Below are 25,279 nucleotides of genomic sequence, written 5' to 3'. Positions count from 1 at the left end.
TTTATCTACATGGATGATAACTTACTTTGTCCCATCTTTTGCACCATCAGACCACCTAACAAGACCATACTATTATGTGGCTGGTACTTGTACAACAAGAGTTCTAAAAGAAAACAGATTTTGCAGAAAACCTAGATACTGAAATACGTGAACCTGGTTCTCAAACAGTTTTTCAGTATCCTTAGCTCTGCGTTTTAAATACCTATCACCAGGGAAAGTGATGCAGCCCTATAACCAAACTAGACCAGTTCCAGAGAGAAAGTGTTGAAGACAACCAAGTTCTGAATTTGGTGTTTTGTGGACCTTTGAATGAACTACCATGTTGACAAAAGTTAGCATAATGAGCAATCTACTGCATGTTCTGCAGACAGTACAGATACCAAGCCGGTAAGTACTGTGCTTTTAGATGTTTCTGATAAAATGAGTGTTTAAAAAAAACCCATAAAAATAAAAGAACACCCAAGGGGAGTTCTGGGCAGTGAGCAGTCTACGTACATACTCAGACAGTAGACAGGGTTTCTACCTTAACATCATTTGTAATGGGTATGTCCATAGGCAGCCTCTGTGCGAATTTAAAAGATTCGGTAGTGAAAGGAATAGTATGTATTACTTCTCCTTTTTGATGGGCCTGAACTCCTAAGAACCTCGATAAGAGGATTCTGACAGACAGAAATACAAAGGAGGATTGCAAATACATGTCTCAAAACAGCTGCAGGTGAGTAGGTAAAGAAGGAAGACTGGTAACTGCTCCAACACCCACTCACAATTCAGGTGATTCTAGCAAATACCTCTTTAATTGTCATTGGGGAAAAGCTCTTCAGAGTCCCTAACCTGAAGCTCCTGAGCCAGGTATTGCTCTGCCAAATGCGGCATCACTTTTGGAGGTCTCATTTGAGATGAGAACAAAGGTGCAGACAAACCTTGAAATGGTGGCCCTGAAAACATCAGCTTCTAAAATACTATGTACAGGAGCCACCATTTTTTGGTATGAGTTCTAATTGAGCAGCTCCTTACAGAAAGTGGAGGCTTTCTAGGTGCAAAGTCGTAGTACTCCTTTAAAAAGAAGCAAAAGCCTTCAAGGAGACTGGTATCTCCCTTTGAAATTTCCATTAGAAATGTGAAAATACTGAGGAGCCCTGAAAAAGCTTTTGTTCTGCCCTGTGTTAGAAAAATAGCATCTCGCATCTTAGCCATATGCAGTTGTTTCTGACAAGTGAAAGATTTAGGAAAAGGCTAAACTGATTTCCTTGAATTAAGTCATTAAACACCTCAGGTAAGACCTTTGGGTCTATTTTGTGTGCAAAATTCAGGCAGCAGATCCAGAGTCTTCATGCCAGCTGCAGTAACAGCCAGCTGCACTTTGATCAACAGAGAGAGACAAGCGTATGAAGCCTTGGCTTTCCTGTTGTAAGGAAAAGGAACAGACTGAAGTTTCATCAAAGGATCCAGTACTTTGCAGAAGAATGTTCTTTGGTTAACTGTTGACAAAGGTCTACCAGAAACAGTGTAAAAAAACAGAGTAACTTCAGACAGAGAACTGAACACTAGAACTGCAGCTAAATGAAACCCAGAAAATCTACTCAAAAGTACAGACAGTGCTTTAGCCCACAAACCTTGTCAAAGGTCAACGAAGGATAGAAGACAGACACCCGGAATCCAAGAAATCTTTTGTGTTTTTTTTTCAAAATGCTTCATCAGGAGGAAAAATGTTCCCAGAAGCAGCTGCTGGAGCTGGAGGGGCATGACAGCCCAGGAGGTTGGCTTTTCACTTCTCAGTGGACAGAAATGCCACTTCACACAAAGGACAGGTTACTGGCCTGCCCAGGATGCCACTGCCTCTCTCAAGTCCCACTTACAGGGAGAGCAGCCAAATGGGAGACAAACTTGGGAGGGAGGACAGTAATGGGACGAAACAGGACCTACATTTGTGGCCAGGTCATTTACCTCCAGAAAATGGATGTGACACTAAGTCATGTATACTGGGAAATTAAGGACTCAAGGCAAGATGGCAGCACACATCTTCATGGCAATCATGTGGGACTACCCTTGACAGAACTTTCCTGAAGAGCCAACAGACATGGTTAGAAGGTATTCTTGAAGATACCACCGTCTCTTTTATGGCTCTATGTTATGATGCAATTAACTTCAATGAACTGAGTCTCCAACTCATCCACCATTTGAGAGAAATTAATTTGCTGCATGAAAAGAGGGCCAACAGCATGCCCTTATGCATACTGCTAGAGCAAATATTCCTTTAAAAGTTTATATTGATACAGATAATGTGAATATAAAAACAAAATAATCACTCAAAGGAGAACACCAATTTGTAATCAAAGAGGAAATATGACTGCTGCTTTGAATAAACGCTCAGCAGTCTGATCTCACCTACCTAAAACCAAACTACTGAACTACAGTACTGAGAATCAGCCGTGCCGAGTTTGGTGTCTGTGTTCTTAACTTTTTGAGTCTACAGACAGTCTTTTTAAGGTCAAAGTATCATTTAATGAACAGTACCAAAGCACATAAAAATTTAAAATGAGAATCTACATTTATATCCAACCACTCCTCTATGGTTACCTAGTAAAGGAGTAGGTTTGTCAAATCCTGCTACAGGTTCCTCCCTCCACTCACACAAACTGAACAGTTTCAGTTCAGTTTTCCTCCAAAAAGAGAGAGTCAGGCCTCTAGATTGCTATAGTGCTTTGTTCTTTTCTATTTAAGCCTTATACCAAGTTATTGTTTAATAATCAGGGGCACTGAGGAAGAGTTAATAATTATGACTTTTGCCGATATCAGGGTATCATTGAGTTCTTAGGATCGGGCAAATTATCAGAAACCAGCTCCTCTCCCTTCCTCTCCCAAAACTTTCTTGAAGCTTTGCCTTTGCCCCCACAAAAGAGTCATAAAATAAATATCCCAATGATTGAGTAAAGATACAATAGTAATAGATAAGATACTTCTATATTTGTCACATCACCATCCACAGCAGTGTAACTGCATTACTGCAACACTAGCAGGAACACTACGTACAAGTCAGGTTGCCTCTGTTCCAGAAAATCTGAATTCAAGGTGAAACATATGAAGAGGTCAGTTACAATGGAGAGAGAATAAGAAGTCTGCCTTCCAAGGAAACAGTGGGAAAGGTGTTGGACAAACTAGATACCATAATGGAAAATGGCTGCTCTCTAACCATATATATGACTCTAAAACTGGGGACGAATAAATGAAGGCTGAAAATTAGTTTTATGTCAAAGAATGGAACCTTCAAGAACATCCTTCTAATAAGACAGTGAAGACATAACACCTAATTAGCTCCAAATTGTAACTCAATAAGCTTACAAATAGATTTAAAGATACTGTAGCTATTACCAATAAATGATGGGCTTATAAGGTACTTCAGTCCTTTGTTGTGCTGCATTTTTGTTGCTGTTCTTTACATACTGTTCTAGATTACATCAGTGGCTCTTTAGTCCAAAAGTGCTCCTTTTTTCATATGAAGTAGTATCCAAACAGATCAGAACAGATCAGTGCTACATATCAATTACTTGTATCCAACAGCAGGAAGAAACAAACAAACAAAAAAAACCCACAAACCCAAAACCCTAAAATAACTCTCCCTCAGAACCATTTTAGGTGACAAGATGAGTAAACTGGTCATCCAGAAAAGTCCACCTATTCAGTCTTGGAAAGATGCAGTTATATCATTCTCATCCCTTTCTCCAAACACTAAATGGTAATATCCCCCTTGAAGAAACAGGACATTAAACTAAAATTTTTCTTATTATTGTGGTTCAACCCTGAACTTTCTGGATTTGGACATTTGACTTCAAAAAGACTTCTGTAAGTAGTACCCTTATGTAAACAAGAAATTCTTCTAACTATTTTCAATATAGCATTCACTGGTTTTCAACTTGAATTATCAACAATTATGTCAAAACTGAAGTAAGATTTCAAGTAAGTTAACATGGAATTTCACAATACATTTGCAGGTAGGCATCAGAGGTAAAGACCTCCCCCTCCTCCCAGTCTAGTTTCTTCAAATACAGGCAGCTCATAGAAAAAGCAGGAAAACAGAAAAAAGTAAGCCAGAACATCACTAACCTCTACCTGAAACAGTATTGTCTTTTGCTCAGTTCACAGGACACTGAACATCTACACAGTGCATTGTTTGTTACTCTTCACAGCCTCCAGGAGAATGAGGCAGGTGGCCTCCTTGTACTCATCAGCAAGTGGTCACAAACATTAAGTCACTCGGAGAAGGCCACATCAGTCACGGAAACACATTAAGAGCCCCACTGTTGCTGTATTTTCAGTATACAAGCTATAGGATGTTATTCTGTTTAGCATATAATTTTCCTGATCAATCAACTTTCTTATATCAGATTTTCACACTGTATAATTCTAAAAAGCTTGAAGCTGTTAAAATACTAAATATGGGGTATGTTAAAGCCTTAAAGGGAACAATAATTAAGTCACAAAGATAAGCTGAACTTACAGTTTGTGATGTCAGGAGGGGCATAACTGTCATTCATGAACATGCTGGTGGGTTTTGCAACTTTCAGATAAACAAAGTCAGATGTGTTTTTTAAGGCAGTCACTGCTTCTTCATGAGTAACTTCTTCTAAGCAAACACTGTTCACCTAAACATAAAAAAGTAATAGAATTCTCAACACAAAAATGTATGTTTTCGTAAGACACTCACTGAAAGCTGTTGGAGCATTCTGGCATTGAAGAGTTTTTATTAGGATTCATGTGCCGCAGACATTATTGGTTATATAAAAGTTATACAGAAGATGCTTTGTAGTGCTGTGAAATATAAGACAGACAAGTCTTTCCTCAAAACATGATAATAAACTGTATTGACTGTAACATTGTAAAGGCACACATGACTTCGGAAAACTAATGGGGCAAATATGACACTCAAAATGCCATAAGCATGCATAATCACAGCACTGACTCAGTATATTATTGCAAGCATTGAATAAGAAAAAGTTTCTTCTAGTAAAAATAAATCCTACATGATCTTGTCATGTCATAATTAAGTTCTAGACGTTATAATGGGACAACTATTCTCACAAGAGGTCAAACGTAGGGATCAAAACTGGAGAAGATACTAAAGTGACTGATTTACATGCCAAGTAACAAGAACTAGTTTAACTTTACAGGAAACAGTTGGGTTTTTTTGAACTATTGCTATTAAGGTGAAACAATAGCACTTCAGTTAGAAAAAATTAAAACATGCTTTAACAATTAGTATCTCATATAAAGCCTTAGTAAATTGAGTTGCTGACCCTCTCCTCTCTTCCATGTTTCGAAGACGGAAGTAACTTCTGCAGGTAATTCCAGGCAACATGGAAAATAAGGCTTGTACTGCACTGAACTTGAGGGACCAAAGACACTTTCTCTGATTACTTAACTTTATATACTGTTAAAACATATAAACATATATATGTTTATATATAAAAGATATAAACATATATATGTTTATATAAACAATTGGGCCTTGTCAATTCTGTTATTTGGGGGGGGGAAAAACTCTACTGCTTAAATATATTCCTTCTATCTGTATTTTCTAAGTGTTCCCTAAAAGTTTTCTAAATGCCTCTTATTGCTTTAAAAAAAAAAAAAAACAAAAACAAAAACAAACCAACAGCAACAAAATAACAAAAACCCCACAGATTTAAACTCCTACCACTCCTGATGACTGAAAAGTTATTTTGCAGTGCATTAGTAACTGCAGTGCAACCTAAATACATGGACAGAAAGTTACATTCTGCAAAATATGGGAGCTTATCTCTACGTTAGTGACAAAAGCTTTGACCAAGTGAAATTCAGCTAATCAGAAGATATTATAAGTGACATTTTACTTGCTTCTTTCCTAACTTAATTAACTGAGGGAATGATTGCAGCTACAATAAATTAGGACATTATATTTACTATATCCAATATCATACGGCATATGCTCCTTGCACCCCCAAAACAGTACCTGATATTAATGCAAAGCTACTTTATTTAATTTTGTCAAGCAAATTTTTTTAATGGATAAAGTAATACTGGACAAAGTAATCTGTCTCAGAGGTTTGATACTTCTAACAAAAATTCCTTAAAAGCTTCCATATATTTTATGATATAAGCAGTTAGCCTGAAGTTTTCCTGTATAGGTGACAAATTATAACCCTGGAAAGCAGTTCGCCATTAAAAGGAAGCTCTCCAGTGCCCTTACATTGTGGAGAAGTCCTATAATCAAAACACTTCCTATGATGCAGATTTTAAAACTTAAAAACATCAAATATTAATAGCATTGTCATCAAGTAGCTGGATCTTTACCTTTGTGAATGTGCATGGCATATGAATGTGTATATTTATTGTGCAGCTCATAGTAACCGTAATATATTCTCTCTTTTTTCCTCCAAATTCTCATGTGAGGATTTGCTCATGTCTTGAGCTGATTTCACAGAACTATCCACTGTAACACCAAGATCTCATTCCTAATACTTCAAAAAAAGCACGATTCTTTATATAAAGGGATAATGCCAGGATTCTTTATCTTAGAGTAGCTTCAGTTTTCCCAGCTCTTGATTTGTAAGTGGCAAACTTATCCAAAAAGTCTTTTTACAGATGGGAAACTCTGCACTAAACATTTAGAGTCAGTTTCTTACTGTTTGAAGAGCAATAGAGCACACATTCCGCTGTCATGTACTCCAAGTACAGATGTAGTCAGTGTTCTTACAGAAGCAAGTACTGCCTGGTAGAGGTAGGAAGGTGGAGCAATTACACCTTGAAGAGCTGAGTTTACAATTCAGAAATTCATTCAGAAATTCCTGGCTCTGGCTCTTGTTTTTCTAGATGGACAACTAGATTTCCATATGGAATTTAAGAAAGTTAAAGGTTATTTTACTTTGTGCATAGAAAATTCCACTTTGAAGTATTTTAAGTTTAAAAAAAAAAAGCCATTCAAAAGCATTAAAAATACCGAAATCCAATATAAGCAGCAGCTTCACTAGAGGCTAGCCAGCCACCAGTACTTGGAGTTCCTTTCCATTCTTTTTTTTTTTTTTTGAGAATAGAAACAATCCCATTGTATGCTGGTTTACATTCCCATCACTCAGATCCCAGGACAATAATAGCAGGCGTCAGAAATAAACAGGCTGATTATAATAGAGGCTTTGCATGAAACACTGTGCTGAGGAACAGATTTCAGATTTCCTGATGAGATGGTGCTGAACACTGCAGATTTAATTTTTATCATTGATTTCCTGGCAATATCAAATTTTTTTACTGATTTCTATGAAATAACACTCCACCAGCAGGAAGCTTAACCACAAAGTGAATCATGCCCTTACTGGGACTAAAAGCGAATGGCCATCAAAAAAAATGCAGCTCTTACTTACAGCTAAAAGTTTGTCTCCAATCTGAAGTTTGCCATCTTTATGTGCTGCTCCACCTTCAATGATTTTGGTTACATAGATGCTGTTGTCTCCAGGTATATGCTGATTTCCTACACCACCAGCAATACTGAAACCAAGACCTGCTTGAAGATAAAGTCATCACTCAAGAAACCTTTCAGCATTCATTAGATTCAAATTATTACATAAATAATAATGCTATCTGTATCATATATGCACATACATATATATACACACACACAGACATACATATATATATTTATACATACATACATATATATATTTTTATACACACACACATATATAATACAAATATTATATATATATATAAAATTAGGCCCTGGTTGAAGCAATAGTGGATGCCTTTCTAAGTGAACTCCATCATTTTCCAGAAAGTTCTGGAAAAGACATAACATGCAGAGAAGTTCCAAAAATCAAAAGCTAAATCATTTACTTCATGCCTTATGAAAGATGCACACAGCACAGCTATAGCATCACTGCTGCTATTTAAAGAACCACTGTCCAACACTTCCCCATATAGAAATAAAATAATACTTTCTTTAAATGTTTTTTAATCTCTCAAAGATCTTTCTAGGCAATTCAATGAAATATTTTACTCCCATTTGTAATGTACTCAAATTACTAAATACTATCAGAAACACATTTTTATCATTTGAAAGAAAAAGATGCATTCTACAAGAACAGTTTCAAGACAGAGGGATGAAAATTCAGAATAATTTGCAATGCCATTATCTTATTTTTCATTATTCTGCATTTCCTAGAACTTCATATACAAGGTACTGTTTTATATTAAAAAAAATGCAGAAATCTTATCATCAACTCTATCCTTCTTGTGAAACAGAAGTTTTATACTTCCTACGTACCTTTAGGGCCTTTTACAAGTTTGATTTCCACTATTTTTTCTGTGACTGGTTTTCTTCTTTTGACATACAATCGTACAATTGATCCCGCTTCTTTCAATGCTTCAACTGCTTTGCTGTGTGTCACATCACGAACATCCACCTCATTTACTCGTAGAATACAATCGTTAACCCTAGAGACAGCAAAATTCATGTTCAGTTGTGTTATAGCAGAGCAGACACATTAGGAGCCTAATATTTTATCTGCAATATGCTAACATATGTTAACATGTTAAGATACATAGATTTTGCTTCAAAATTATATTGATTCAACACAATGGTCTAAAATTAATTATTAGTGCTTAAAAGTAAAACAAGGATCACTAGAAAACATTTAAAGGGAATATTTTGTTCACAGCCAAAGAGGACACCATCTTATATGCGTTTCATTTAAACAGTATTTTGAACAGAGCTTCATACAAACTACCTTTTGTTTAGGACTATAAGAAAGAATTTAAAAATTCAGAAACTAGGAGGTACACAATGAGAACACACTGGTTTTAAGCCATGATATGAACAAGTCAACCTCCATTCCTGCTTTTCACAAGCTGTTTAAGTGCTCGCCTTCCACTCCATTTAACATGTTGCTGTAGTAACACTGAGCTCTCCTTACACTAAGTACAATGCCTGACCCACCTGTCACCATGTTCTGCCAGATGCACCTCTGACAATGGCCAACAAGCTAAAATGAAACCTTGAGATAAGCTTATTAGCACTAAAACCATAAGGCATCAGGCATTTGCACCAAAAATGACAGGGCAAGTTCTTTACAGCACAAGAGAAAAAAAGCTGGTCCTACAATCGGATGTGGGTTTGGTTTTTTTTCCACAAAGTGATACAGGAGTATACTTAAAGACTCTTATATCTTTTAGCTCCCTCATAGAATCATAGAATGTCTCGAGTTGGAAGGGACCCACAAGGCCCATCAAGTCAAACTCCTGTCCCTGCATAGGACAACCCCAAAATTCACACCATATGTCTGAGGGCATTGTCCAAATGCTTCTTAAATATTGCCAGGCTTAGCGCCGTGATTAGAAAAATAATTCATTAATGCAATTTGTTATTACCTTCTAACAGTACTGTTCAAAGGAAGTTGCAAATATCACTTGCTACCATTAATAATATGCCAACATTTCCTCACTAGGAGTTAAGCAGTAGTATCAATCCAAAATTAAATAAGAAAATGGGGTATACTGGAGAAGAAGTACTCTTAATTTAAACAAAAAAATATGGCTTTTGAAGATGTGTAGTATCTTTGAAAAATTAAGACACAGAATTATACCAAGCATAAAAGAGGGGTTTTATTAAGCTCAAATATCTTACAGATCAGAAAATCTGCACATGGATAACCAAGAGTTACCTATCCTCCCTGGCTAAGCTTTTCCTTTATATATTGAATTAAGGACTATAGAACATATGGCATAATCAACTTATACGACCAAATAGACAAGATCAAGTTCACTTAATTTCACTTAACTGCAGATTTTATTGGTTGGGGGGGTGGGGGGGGGTGGGGGGGTGGGAATTCGTCCACTCAAACATTTTTCATTATTTACAGAATACTTCTGTAAGAAAAACTTATTGAAAATGTAATGTAGCATGATAAAACTGCTAAAAGTAACAGAAAGTGTTCTATCCACTGTTTGAAAACATAATAAGAAACATTTAGCAACCCAACACAGAAAGTCATCATACCGTAATCTTCCATCCTGTGCAGCTGCACCCCCGGCTATAATTTTTGTAATGAAAATACTTGAATCATCCCCAATATGTGGGTTGTCTGTACCACCTGCGATGCTAAAGCCAAGTCCTGAATTTCCCTAAAGGCAGAGGGGGGAAAAATATTTACACATTTCTTTTTTGGGGAAAAGATATTTGCATATATCTATTTGATTCAATATAAACCCAAATCTATATAATTTTCACTGATAAAAAAATAGTATACTGCTTAAAGTGTCTTTTAATACATATAACCATATGTAAGATGTAATTATACTTATTTTCATAGAAGGACAACGTAAGTCATTGTGTCACTGTAAGAGATAACAGTTCCAACTCCACAGCTTTCTCATTGAAGTGAACTTGATAAACTAGATAAAAACTTCCCTCTCTAGTGAGCTAGATCTTTGAGATTAGTCATACAAATATTTGCTCCTCGTTAAATTATTAGTGACAAATTATTTCTCCCAGAATATTTCTCCCCTAAGGAATTTGTGTCACATATGCAATATATCCTCACTGATGCAGAGACTCAGATCGACATTTTCTCTTCAGAGGTTGCCTTCCCTTACTATCAACTGCAAGACCTCTTCACCCTCTCAGTAAGCACCAGAACTGCACGGGTATCAAATACAACCATTTCTTTCTCTCTTTTTGTTAACAGTGCAGCTCAAGAAAAGAGAACTGAGACAGATCTCTACATCGTAAACATAATGAAGCAATGCATATGACAAGATGTAACTTGTAATCTCAACTGGAAGCCTGAATCTCAATATAAAACTTAATGGTATAAATAAAAGCCTATCATAAGTGGCAATATAGGAAATGAAATCATAGTTTGTGTTATTACTCTCTACAAGCCTAGATAATAACACTAAATACAGTATGTGTCCGGGAGATCCTTCCCCCATATTACTATTAACGGTCAAGGTTATTAATAAAAACTTCTACTCTTGCTCTAGTAACTGTGTGTATTTTTTTCCTTTAGGTTAAACAATCTACCTAAAAAAAAAAAAAAAAAACCAATAAGGATTGGTTTGGATTGCCATTTAACAGTATCAAGAGGTTAATTTTTTCCATATTAGAGTACCATAAATCCCATTTAAAACAGAGTACAGGAAGACATTTAGCATGTTACCCTTTCAAGAGTAATTTCTTCATACTCATAATCTGCATCCGTGCCATTGACCTATAAAGAAAGAAAAGTGAGACTTCCAGAGAACTTTATACTTTACGCACCACAGTTTGCTCAGCTGGTGGTTCACTCCCATCAAATCTCAACTGATTCACACTGACCACTGAGCTCAGAGGGGACGTGTGATTTTCACATTGCTCTGCATATGAATCAGACACTCTTTTTGTATGAGTTTAAAAGTTAAGATTTTAGACAGCAGACTGTTCTACACAAATACTGTAGAGCAGAGGCCCTCTGCTGCTGACTGCCAGAAAAAAAATGCTCGAGATCCTCAGTTATTCCTCAGGCCATATAACAGGTTGAAACTGTCCTTAGTATCTTGTTCAGTGAAAAAGATACTGTAGTTTTAACACATGATATTTCTCCATTAAAAAGGGAAGAGGTCTTGACCTTCTGAGTACATGAAACTGTATCTGTTACTACCCCAACACCAAAGAAGGCCCTGTGATCAAGAAGTTTTTATGTTAGCTTAGTCCTTGAGCTATTATCTACATGAATGACAACATGTGCTAACTGAACCAGTCATCTAGCATTACAGTACCTGGGAAATGGTTCATGATGACGGCCTTCCCCCCCCCCCCCCCCTTTTTTTTTTAAATAAACACCACCATCATTTCCCTATTCATTACCATTAGGCAAAACAAAGCCAATCCTAAAATATTTAAGCAGTCTCTTGTTTATTTCCATGTACAAAATTCTGTAATCCAATTTTAAAATATCATTTAGATAAACAGGAGCAAACAAGAACCTCCATCTTTCGGTTTAGCTCAGTTGTATAGTTCCCCCCCACACTTTTTTTTTTTAAATTTACCTTTGAATTGATTTTATCTAACAAACTGAACATTATCAGAGACAGAAGCAAGGATAGATCAAATGATACAAAAATCATTGTCCTATTCTACCTTTTGCAAGTTTTGAAGTGATCTCAGATCCACTAAGCCAAGCTTTATTTGCAGGGACTTCCCCTGGATGAAGGAAGTTCCATACAAATGCTGCAATCATGCCAGAACAGAAATCCAGCAACCTTCTATGAATGTGCCAACCTATTAGTAGTTCAGCAGAATGTTGTTAGAGCCTTTTGGCTGTACTGAAGTTAATTTTACTAGGATGGTTAATCTTCTCATGTGCCACCAACTTGAGTTTTGTTTGTATTTCCTTGGGCTTTTACACAGAGTAAAAAAATATGTTTCTTGGTGTTTTTTTCCAACCCAGTTATGAGTTCTAAGAGGGAGTAATTCCTCAGCAGCTTTATGATTCAGATGACAAGAGCTGTGTTCTTGACCATTTGTTCCTTGATGACTTTCTAGATTCATAATTTGCTTTTTTCTTCTTTCAATAGAAAAAGCCTTAATAGTTAAGGTTTTGGTGGATTCATGATGCAGTTACCTCACAAGTATGATTTTACATAACTTACTGCTTAACAAGTCCATTAGCTACTTGGGAACCTAGAAGGATATTCCTTTACTCAACTTCCTATGCTTACAGAGTAGGTTAGATTACAGATAGTTATAGGCTTGTTTGTTTTATATTCACTGCAAACTGGTAATTTAGGTAGCTTATAATTTTGAGTGCCAGTTTGTTCTGTTAATGCTATTTTCTCTTCTTGTTTCTACTACCTACTGTCCTCCACATGCCTCTATCAGATGGGGCCTTCCGAAATGTGAATATGTATTTATTAATCACTTTTCTTCCTGGTTTAGTTTGTGTGTGCAGGGAGACACCTCACCTTCCCTAGGCTTTTCTAAACTCTATCTGTGTCATATCAATAGCAGGGCCACACGCTGCAGACTACTGCTGTGATCTTTTAGTCAGAGGCATCATTATTGCACTCGGGATTCATTTATGAGCCAATTATGTCACTGTACTAATCTTTTGTCTTCTGCTTAAACTGTTAATTCACACTTTTGTCTGTCTTGAGTTATTACAGCTCCTTTCTAGCACTGTCGCTAAGTTATGAATGCTTTTGACAAGGAAAAGATTTACTCTTTACTTGCTAATACCAGTACTTAGACTAAACACAATATAAAGCAACTACTACAGGCATTAACACTGTCCAGGAAAACAACAAGCAAGTGGGATATAAGTAACTGTAGGAGGAAAGTACAGGAGGAAAATTCAGACCTGAAACCTGTGCCAAATTTATATACATTCCAATGAAGTCTCTGTCTGCCAGTGGTATTCTTATCACAAAACACACACTGCTGAACGCGTATTTTAGCCTCCACATAACTACACTTATTACCTTAATGTTTCAAACAGAACCAACCCATTTTTATGAACATTTAGAGCACTAAAATCTTAAGTATAGCCACTGCATTAAGAAGTGTTTTTATGAGAAGTGCAAGAGAAATGGCACATTAAATATTAACGCATCTGCCTGCACAGTTGCAGAAACAGATTGTTCTCTGAACACTGAACCTCTGGAACCTCAAACAACAGTGTTCAGCACTGTCACACACTGGTACTCACACAGAACCTTCCACCTGCAATCTACAACTTTTTTTTTTTCATGAAACAGCTATTTAAGGACTTCAAAAAACCATCAGGATAGCTGACGAAATCAAGCACCAGAGAGATAAATCAGTTTTATTAAACAGTAGAAACAGACCTAAACAACTATATACATAAAACATTATCGACAGTTATAACTGAAAGCAAGTGTAGGCTTACGTATGTTGGAGTCTCCAAAGAATCTGTATTCACCAGCACTGGAGGGGGATTTGCCTTTAACAAAAAAATAAGAAGTTACACAGCATAAAAGAAAGCAATACTAATGATAATTATACAACAACTAATTTGTGTTTCTCAGAGTTCTGTTAAAAGCTAGCCTCAGCTTGAGAATCTCACAAATTCACCTTCTGAAACACTTGTTTCTATCCCGAATGAAGTGCTTTCTTTCCACGAAACCACTCTTCCAAAACTCTGAGCTCATATTTTATATACAAGTTCTGTCATTTATTATCTTGTTTCTGAAAAGAAAAGCTGAGTCATGCTACCGTTTGACATTGTGTCAGTTACCCTAGTACTTGTGATATGACATTCAGAAGTTCCTTTATGAGCCAGTATCTTAAAACTAGATTTTGGTGGATTTGATTCCTCTTTCTTCCTACCATGAACACTTCCCCCCCCCCCCCCCCCCCAACCTGCAAAATGGAGACTTACAGAAATGCAAACTTTTAGAAGAAAGGATCTACAAAACTGAAAGCAAATCCAGAGCAGACGTTCATCTACCGCACAGCAGCATGTGGTTCCATCAGAAAACTGTTATGGATTCACAAGCCATAAGCAGTCCGACATTATTGCTATAGGAATATGAAATAGTATAGCGTTCTTGCTAGCCAGCAACTGGTAGAATAAGCTTTTACTCTCTGATGTTACTGAGAATTTTTCTGTGAAAAATGTGGTTTCAACTGAAAGAAAATCCATACAGACTGGTGGCATTTATCTGAAATACTTCCAAATAAATAGATTTCCTGTTTTTGCATCAATTACCTGCCTATACAATAGGTAGCACCTAGCCTGATCTAAGAACAAAACAAAAAAGTGTGCAGATATATTCCAGACTCCAAATACTGTTGATGTATTAAGTTCAACAGGACCTACCAACTCAGTAGCACAAAACAAAGTTAATCTCCTTACTGCTTTAATGAAGCTGAGATTTTTTAATGTGTATAAAAATTCATTATCTTTAAAATTAAGACATTCTTTAACCTTTTTTTTTTTTTTTTTTTTTGATCTCTTATGTGTGTATGTAAGCGTGGAAATAAATTTAGGGACAGTTTAACAGGCTGCAATAGAAGCTAGTATTAAACTCACTCAAAGATAAACAAGATCTACAAAAACATGACAATTGTATTAACCTATTAATATTCTACATTTTAGTTTCATTACCATGACAACAACATACTTCTGAAGAATTCATGATTTTTAAAAGCCCCCAAAAGCTAGGAAGTAAGCGATGACTCAGAAGTTCCTTACAAAAGACTGAGATGAATTATCTACCATCACTAGACAGGAGTCATCAATCTGCTATCAGGTTGCTGTGTTAGAAATTAGACCTGTATCATTTAATAAGTACTAAAATCAGGTGGTATATACAAAAGTTAACAGAGTAGACTATTAAAAAAAGGAAACAAAAAGGATGACAGTTATGACTCCGTCAAGATGCCATCAAACACCTTTCCTACCCAGCAATTCTCTCAGTAGAAGCATGGGCACACTTTATGCAGTACAGAAATCAAGTACTAGTTACTAGCATCATGATAAAAATCTCTTGTCAAAACAACGCTATCCTTCGCAATCATTTTCTGTCATTAAGTTACATTCCAACTTCTGCTTCTTATTTAAGTGCAAGTTCTATTAAAATAAGATTAATTTAAAAATAGGATTGTGTGCTAAAAATACCAGTCAATTAAATTACACATCACCATGCCTGTAAGAGCTTTACAATTAACATGATTTTAAGAAAAACAAAGCAATACATTGTATTAAAAAGAACTTGGCTGAATATGAGGCAGTAGGAGTCTAATCTCCACTGGATGTACAAGAGAACAGCATACCTACATTTATTTTATATTTGTGTATCAACTACGAAAATATTTTTAGTTTAGAAATAGAAAACAAAACAAGGATCAATTCTGAAAGTTCAGTCATGTTCTTTACGTTCCACTGAATTTTGGAATTATTTTTATCTAATGTTAGGATTCTGTAATATCCAAGTATATTCAACAAAAGCAGTGCCGGTGAAAGCTGGTTTCCCATGAATCTTTTTCTTGAGGCTGACAAGTGTTCTTCTTTTAATGTCTTAAAAAAAAAAATAGAAGAGGAAGACTAGCTAAAAGCAAATTGCTATTAGTAGGTGAGGTTTCTAAGTAAACAGTATGTTTGAGACACAAACTAGCCAACAGATGCAAAACACCTTCAGTAAGTTAAGTGATTGTTCCTACCACTCCTTCTGCATTTATCCGAATTCTCCATCAAGAAGCAATAGTTTACCATCGCTTCCAAGCAGGAAGGAGAAAAGCTTTGTGCTAGGCATTCCAAAGGCACACCTGGACACTAGAGAGACACAGGACAACATCTAGCTCAACACATCAAATGTTTTTGGAAGGAAGACCTGGTATTTCAGTCTGTTATGCAAGACTTCTCCAAATTACCTAACACTGTGAAGCTTCTATGCCAGGGCTTGTTCAAATATTTAAAAGCCATTTGACAAGTTTGTTTACAAGCAGACTAAGGGCTTGCCTAAGGGCTGAAGTGACTAACAAAATAGAGAGATGTATCTATTGCACGAAAATGCATCTGCCAAATCCGAAGTTGATTATAACTTTCTGTGGTATTTTCTAATTGCTTAGAATCAGCTATGACGCAGAATTATATAGCTAACTCCTGCAGACATTTCTATGCACTCAGAAGACAGAGGCACAGACCACTCAATTCTTACTGTTCTGCTTGTAATCCAGTATCAGCAATGGACATTAACACTGTCACAGCAATGGCAATCAAAGAAAATATAAATACATATAGCACTAATTATTTTACTTTAAACTAAGTTCAGCCTACTGGCAATTCTCTGAAAGTAAATGCTACTGGAAAAATCTTTATCCACCAAGGCTGACAGCAGAAATCCACTGGTCGCACTAGCTGTGTGTCTCAAACCCTGACCTGGGCAGAATCCCTCTATAAGAGGGAAATAGTTCTTAAACTAACCAAATCTCTGGTCTGCCTGTTGGGAAAAGCACAGGTGGCAGATTCGTGTAAACATACATCCACTAGAAATTGTACTATAAAACAGCTAACTGTAAAAACTTTTGATAATTATTATGTAAAATTTAACAATGTAACAGAGAGAAAAAAAGATTACCACCTGTTGCAAGTTTACTTGCATAGCTTGAAAGTAGACCTTAAGGAAAAAAAAAATACTGACGTGTATACTACAAAAATATCCCAGTAATACTCTGGATAGCTTAATTCCCTTTTAAAGTTAACAAATATCAGTCACCAGACAATTCTAAAAAGTGATCCAACTTTTCAGAAGGTGTGCTCTCATAGTTTCAGATTTTTGTGCTGAAAGTTACAGTAAAGTTACAGAAAATAAAAGCAGAATGCCATTCAACATTGAAAAATATAATGGCTATCCTACATTATTCCATAGCTTGCCATGCTGTGATCACATATTCCAAGTTATATGCAACATAGTAATGTTAACTCATGTTTACTGCTTTCACTTGTCTTGACAGGGGTTTTTTTTGTGTGTGTTGACATTAATTGACCTAAAGGATGAAGGTCCAGAAGGGAAGCACATTCTATGAGTCAAATACATTAGGAATACAGGCGTAAAAAAACCCAAACCCTTTTGTATTCTAAATGCCTCCAAGCACACTAATACCAACAAATGGCTGGAGAACAGAAGAAATGTCATGCAAGTGCAATCAATGAAAGACAGATGTTAAGTATTTGTATATGAGATGGGACAATTTTCTATAAATAAAGAAAAAAAGCAATAACACTTTAGTAAGGGTGAAATGGCTCAAATTATTATGTGAGAACACAAAATATCCTATTGCTTCTTTCCATTCTTTTGGGGTTTTTTTTCTTTAGCTATTTTACAACTTAATATACTTTCATATGAAAATATAGATATTTTAAATGGACTAAAAGCTGCTATGAAACAAACAAACTTCAGCGTGTTGTTAATTCAGCTATTTCACAGTTCATCTCAAACCTGCGTGTACGAATACCAAAACGTGAATTTAAACAAAGCAATGAAATAAACTGAATAAATAAAAGTTGAACAAATTTAACAACAACAAAAAAAAAAGAATAAAAACCTGTGGTATGGTGGATGGGATGACAGTGGTCTCAGCAGGGACTGGTGGGACAGGGATCACAGGGACAATGGGAGAAGAGGAAGGAACAGCTTCTGTGGGCTAAAAATTACCAACAAAATGTCAAAAATAACGAAAACTAGAAAAACATTTTAAAACGAACAAGATTCAAATGTAACAGCTTAAAAAAAATTCTTAAATAGCATATGGATTTGGAGACTATAACCACAACTGAAGACAACGAACCACCTTTAACCATGCTGTATATGGCAGTGCATCCCCAGCAACGCCCTAATGTCAGAGAACCCAAAGTAGTAAGACATATCCACCTTTCTTATTCATACCAAGTTACTCACCTTGCAGTACAGAGTAATAAGACTTTGGGATCCAACAGAAAACCTGTTTATGTCAATGGACAGACTCAGGCTTTTTGTGGGCTGGTTTCACAACAGAAGCCCTTCACCATTATACAACAGTATGCAAAAGCAGGGAAACAGTGGCTAAAGTTGATAGCACTGGACAAAGTAAATATTCCTTTTTGACAAAAGGGGAAAAAATCAGAATTACATTAAGGTTTCTAAACCAGGCAAAAAGCAAAGAAAACCTTTTAGTCAAATGGGTGGAAGACCCTGAAACAGATTCAATCTACCTCTCAAAGGTCTTCATACAGGTTTACCATACACCTTCAGACTAGTAGAATTTTGATCTGGGGAATTTTCATGAAAATATTAACCAGGAAAGCTACTGACACTTAAGCTGCAAGGGAACAAGATTACAAATAGCACTTTGAGCAAAACATTGACTCAAATAATTTTTAGATGTTAACATACTGGTTGTCAACAAGTTGTCAGCAACATAAACTACTGGCAACTATCATCAAAATTACAAGCTGAACAGCAGATCAAAGCTCTTGCAACTTAGTTGTTCCAAGACATTCTTGTGATCTTTAAATATAATGAAGCATAATGACAAAAGATAATATAAAATCCTGAAAATGAACAAAAAACCCAGAACATAAAAGCATAAAATATATTTTTAAAGTTTGAAATATTTTAAGACACAAAGCAACATACGCCAATAGCATACACCAAATTAAATGGTAAAAGCAATTATTAAAGAAACCTGAAACAGTCGAAGAGTAGCAACTCTTATTAAATGTACATATGGTATTTCTACAGGTTTTTTTTTCAGCTCAAAGTCAATCTACCCAAAATGAACAGCTGGTGAAAAACGTTGCAGTTACTGGAAGATGTAAGAACAAGATATATTTGGTATCCTGAAAGATTATTACTATTGTCATTTAAAGATCCCTACATCTGTGGACAGCAGCACGATCTTTCAAGTGTTAAAAAAGGGGAGTGGGGCAGAATCTAAATTGGTCTAGAACAATGATAATATACATTTTGCAAAGGATGCAGGAGGTGCTCAGTGCAACAGACCTCCAGCTATGGAAGAAGGATGCAACCTTTAGAGGACAGATCAAACTAAACAGCTTGAGCAATCACCTCAGCCATACATACGCAAAAAATAAGCCACCCCTTCAAGTCTGCCTTGTTCCAAAGTAAGCAGCTTCCCATGCATGCACACAGTAAAAAATCCTGTTAACCAAAATTTCAGATATACACATATTACATATGAAGATACAACACAACATAAAGGCTGACAAGCTAACTGTTAACAGGTCAGAAGAATTCCAGCTTTACGGTTACAACTCCTGCAATAAGAGAAGCTTAAAAACAAATCGAAGCTATTCGTAGATCCTGACCACACTCCCCTGCCCTTTGACTTAGCAAAATAACTGGCACAGTCACAGTTGATTTCCTTATGGACCAAACAATCTGCACCCCTCTATCTGCACCAAACGGCAGCTTTACGTTCCTGCTTCCTTCCTCTTCTCAGTTCTTAACTCCCTTCTCTCTCTGGGGTTCTCATTCCCAAACGCTTCAAGAACCCTCCCAACCAGTTCCAATTTCTATCCTTATTGTTTTAAAACTGACATTGTTCAAAGTCCTTTAATTCTTTCAGGTTCCAGTCTCATAAGCTATTAGTACCATCACTGTATTTTCCCTTTGTGCTGATGGTTTAGTGTCCACTGACTCTTAAAAGCCACTCCCTGCTCCTCCAAGCTCCTGGCAATGTTCCTATTGAGTCTCCTCCACTACCATGTGCGTGAGGGAAGAGGTGACAACACTGGCAACCACTTTCAAAGGATGTGCAAAACCAAATGAAGGTAAGACAGTCTTCACTTAAACATTTCATGGAATACAGTGAACTGATGTAAGCACTATGGCTACCACAAGGAAGGACAACGCAAGAAATTAAAAGATTTTGAACCATCAGAGCAAGAAGACCTGTAACGTTGTTATAATAGAAGAACGCTAATTTTATTTTATGTAGTATGCCACATAATCAGTCTGAAAATTATTATGTGATACAGGTATCTGAGAACAGCTGAATAGGCTCCAATAGCTCAGGGTATTGCTTTCAATACTCTGCTTCCCAGGAATTTTCAAGACACATCTGTGATCTTTAGGAATTCTCCAAATTGATACACTAAAGTATTCTGAAAAACAAAAGCTTATCCTCAAAATAACTTTAAATAAATACATCTCTGACTACAACATTTCATAATTCTGGTTTAAATAGACACAAGCTTATTTAAACTACAAAGAAAGCAATGGGTCAATTAAAAACCTTGTTTTGAATATATATGAACTATAGCACACAAGTATGATAGACTAATACATACAAGAATGGATGACTTAAACAATAACTCACTTTAACAGAGTCTGTCAGCCTAAATAAATGTGCTACCACCTACAATGAAATGCCATCCTGTTACAACAGTACAATAAATCTCAAGTAATTATTTTTTTAAAGTGTAAGGATGGACTTTCTAATATTTATAAACAAAAATAATTTAATTTTAAGTGGTATGTTTAAAAAAGCTAAGATGATAATACCTTTAAGTGATCAAACAACCCGAGTGCCTCCAAACCTAACACTAAGTCCAGATGTTGGAAAAGGAAGAACACATCCATTTTCTTACGTTTAACCAACACACCCCCAGTAACTCCTTCTGTGAGGAAATACCAACTGACCTGAAATTATCAAAGCACCATACATATCCTGTAGCAGGTCAACTAAACCAGCAAATTCCATAATGCTGCTATTTGTCAAGTACTAAAAGACATATTTCAGAGAACAAATATCAAACAAAACAGTCTTTCCTCACTTTCACAAAATTACTATAAAAACCTACACTGTATAACTTGCAACAATCTTAATGGGAAAACACTGAGCAAAAGTATTTCTTTGCCAGCCCAATTTCAATTATTACTACTTTGGTTTCTAGTGATAAAATACAAAAGAAAATTAAGTAACATTAAGTCTCTAGAAACAGCAGGGATAAAACTACAGAAAGAAAGTGCGACATACTTTCTACGGTTTATACTAAAAATGCACATCTATAAATACCTAGTGCAATACATACCTTTTCTAAAGAACAATTAGAACATGAGCCATCAGACACCCAACCACTAGCAGCTTTTACTTTTGCTGTACTTTTTGTAGGACTCTTTTTTACACTGTCGCGTAGGTTTATAAATTTTCCTCTGTGTTTGGAAGACACTGGCAACATGGATGAACTGAAAGATGTATGAATGCTCAGCGCCCGCTGCTGATGCCGGAAAGGCTGCTTTGGCTGCATATGAAGATTTTGACGTATTTCCATTCTTGGGCTCCTTATTAAATCAGTAAGCTTGAGTGTTCCCATTTCACTGTCATCTGTAGCACAACAGTATTTGTAGTCGTGACAGTGAGCAGTCATGAAACTAGCAACACAAATAGTCCTTTTTGCAAAAAAATGGAGGGGAAAATAAACCAAAACATTGCTTCCTGAGAAAGTTCAAAATATGACTGTTTTCTAGATTATGGTCATAGGAAGAAACACTAAATGCTATTTTAGCTAGTACTGCATGTTGTGTACTCTCTCACTCTATTTAAAGAGCACCATTGAACCACCACACGACAGTCAATTTGCTGGGCATAAATAATCAATGCAATGCACAAATTATTGAATAGATGGCAAAAGTCATCTGACATTTTTTATTAAAAAGAAGCTGTGAAAGGTTATAGTTATTATCTTTCTTCCCTAAGCTACTACTATCCCTAAACTTTGTTGTATTTTACCACCTCAAAACTTCTCCAAGGTTTACATCCAGAAAATTTTAAAATATACCAATTCCTCTGCTTTTCTGAACACTTCATGGGGGCTGAAAACTAATGAATTTAAAGAAGCTTATGATGAAAAGTATATGAATTGCAAATGGATAGATACATTGTACAAGATTTCAACATTAAAATTCCAAAGAAAAAAGATTTGTTCAGACCACAACAAGAATTACTTTGTTTTAATAATTTTAAGAGTTGCATTTCCATGAAAGGCAGCAGCACTTTGAGACCACAATTTTAAGGTGCACACTGTTTAAATCAAAAGCTTAAAAAAAAAATTAAGATAATAAAGAACTCAGGTTCATTTAAATATTTTATTCATTCAGTTTTTAATGCCACAGATGCATGATCTCTATATTACATTTTTACCCTAATTTTCAAAACAAAAAAGCTTCAAAATAACTCCTGCCCCCCCCAAGCACACAATGAGGAGCTAGTTTGATTTAATCATGCTGCTGAATATTTAACTTTACCAGTCAATCATTCTAAAAAGAGGTAATGATCAAAAGTTAATTTTCCCAGAGTCTACATGAAAACTGACAGCTAAATAGAGACACCTACATTCCTAGCCTCACAGAAGGAAGAAGCAGGCTCAAGTCAGTGGTCAAGCAGTCTTCTCGACAGTGGACACACAACCAGCATTTGCACAGCTCTGGACCAGCCACATCACACACCATCTGCCTCTTCCCCATGGGTCTGTTCTAGGAATATGTGGTGAATCTGAATATCTGGCCCTGGGTATGATAAGAATGAAGGACACCAGCCCATAGGAAACAAAGCTCGATTAGGTCAGCTGCACTGTATTGTGATAAAATGGAGAGATTTCATCGGTTCATAGCGTTAAAACATGGTTATTCTCCCTCTCACTGTACACGTCCCTACAGCAAATCTAAATATTTAAATAATATGAGTCAGCATAATTTTTACACATGGAATAAAAATCTGGAAATACACACCAAAGCACAAACATTTCCAGTTATTTATAGCATTGATATTAAGAGATAAATAGGAACCGACAGATGCTCCTCTAATCACCAAGAGCTGCCATGTCTCATGTTCTCCCCAGAATGGATGTAATCAAGAGCTGCATCATTAATGCAATATTCGTAAATGCAGAGACAGAAAGGTTTCTGGCCAGTGACAGGAAGCTGGAAATGCGTTGGTCATACAAACATTCAGACTTGTGCATGTGTATGGTAGGTATGTCTTTTGCCTTTGAAGTATCAAGGAGCTGGAGGACTGTGTCCCACCGATACATCTGGACAGATGTACCTGGGTTGTTCTGCTCTAGACAACCCAAGAACCTCTAGATTTTGTTACTGAAGGGCAAAGGCAGAGAGGAAGATAAGCACGTTGTGAATGTGCATACAGGTCAACAGTTCAAAACCAGCACGTCACAACTAACAACTTCTCCTTTGAGAAATTTCCACAGACACATTAATACTGAGCAACCCTGAGGCACATTGCCCAGCCTGCAGGGATTATGCGGACAGAGACTGTGTCTTGTGTCGAAGCCTCTATCAGTCCTCTTTGGCAACAGTGTGCCAAATGGGTGTTTTTGTAGACCAAACATTTTTTTCCAGAGATGTTATCAAGATTGCTTGAGGTTTTAGCAGGCTGCATTCATACCACCTATTTTACTTGCATATCAGTACTCTCTATTTTCCACCCAGCATGACATCAACTAAATACTAAAACGTAGAAAGGAAGAAGCAAGGGGGCTTGGGGATGAGGCTTTTCTCTTGCATACATAGTAAATCCCAAAAGGTGTGATGCTCCAGATTCAAAAGGAACATCTTATTCCTGTAGGCATCAACTTGGTCTACGTGTTTTCAACAAAGTAGCCTCTTCATTAGAAAGAAAATTAGCTTTGAAGCGTGCTAAGTGAGAAAGTGAGGGCAAGGGGAGGAGATGCTGGATACCATGCTCTTGGAAACCCAGTTGTCTGGCTTCCTATATTCTCCTCCAAATGAGAAAGAGGAAGACACAAGGCAGAAGATGAGACAAAGGAATTCACATCTCTCCAGTGTGCTTTTGGATATGCTGACTTCAGTGGCAAAAGAAGGAAGATGATGTAGCAGATAACTGGTAACAGCACAAGGTTTTTTCTGGAAGTCCTCATGCCTTTAGTCCCTGAGATGATATCAATAAGATATCAATAATTAAAAGAAAAGAAAAACTTGAAGGCACTTTTAGTTCCAAGAGCAACAGTCCAAGCACTAAAACACAGCCAAGGAACAGGAGGTACAGGCAGAATACCCAACTCATCCAGGGCTGCATGGTGTGCCAGGGCGATCTCCAGTGAAAAAGCTCAGGGCGCATTGAAATTTAGCGTTATATAAGTATGGAAAGTGAATATAGCATCTTCGTCAAAAAAACATGGGAAGAAGAGGAAAGGAATATATAAGCAAAGCATAATAAGGCTTATCTAGTATGATCATGGTGTAAACAAAATTAAAACAGACAACAGCAAAAAAAGAAGGAAAAAAAGTAGAGAAGGCAAGAAGAATGATATTCAAAGAGATTAATCAGATATTTGAGAGTCACAGGGATCATTCTGCCCAATTACATTCACACGTGTGAGGTACGGCAGAGCCTGCCTTGCAGTCGCACTGGTAGAAAGGGGAAAAAAAAAAAATCTCTGGCAAAGCAGTGGGACATATGCATAATTCAAAGCAAGAAGAAGCAGTTATGTAACTAAAGCTGCACAGGGTTGGCAGATCGTCTTTTGACTGCAGAAAGCCTGAACCCGCAAATGTTCTCTGCAGACTGTATTAATTACTAGCATGAACTGCTCCACTCTAATATCAAGCACTAAGTGATTTTTCATAACCAGAGGGGGTTCAAGATCAGGTTGTGCTTTCATATTACATACAAACTCTGAACACTTTGTTGCTCACACAAAGCTGAATCATCAATATTTCATTCTTTTAAATTACTACATCAAATGTACAGTGCACACTTCTTTGCAGCAATCTG

The 25,279-nt window shown here is 36.5% G+C and overlaps 1 protein-coding gene across 6 annotated transcripts in view; it reads right to left on the bottom strand.

Annotated features, from left to right (window-relative positions):
- Positions 1 to 25,279, bottom strand: part of DLG1 (discs large MAGUK scaffold protein 1) — a 164,931-nt gene that overhangs the window by 49,807 nt on the left and 89,845 nt on the right. For all 6 annotated transcript variants that reach the window (XM_082319630.1, XM_082319632.1, XM_082319631.1 and 3 more), the window contains exons 5-11: positions 18,071 to 18,169; positions 13,911 to 13,964; positions 11,184 to 11,234; positions 10,022 to 10,146; positions 8,291 to 8,460; positions 7,392 to 7,528; positions 4,496 to 4,640 (exon numbers count right to left, since the gene is read on the bottom strand). In XM_082319630.1, coding sequence (XP_082175756.1) covers positions 4,496 to 4,640; positions 7,392 to 7,528; positions 8,291 to 8,460; positions 10,022 to 10,146; positions 11,184 to 11,234; positions 13,911 to 13,964; positions 18,071 to 18,169 — 781 coding nt within the window. The remainder of the gene's footprint in view (positions 1 to 4,495; positions 4,641 to 7,391; positions 7,529 to 8,290; positions 8,461 to 10,021; positions 10,147 to 11,183; positions 11,235 to 13,910; positions 13,965 to 18,070; positions 18,170 to 25,279) is intronic.

The sequence above is a fragment of the Platalea leucorodia genome (genome assembly GCF_965183815.1).
Source record: "Platalea leucorodia genome assembly, chromosome: 8".
Classification (NCBI taxonomy): Eukaryota; Metazoa; Chordata; class Aves; order Pelecaniformes; family Threskiornithidae; genus Platalea; species Platalea leucorodia.
Note: the sequence above shows the minus strand (reverse complement) of the source record. Positions and strands in the feature narration are given on the sequence as shown.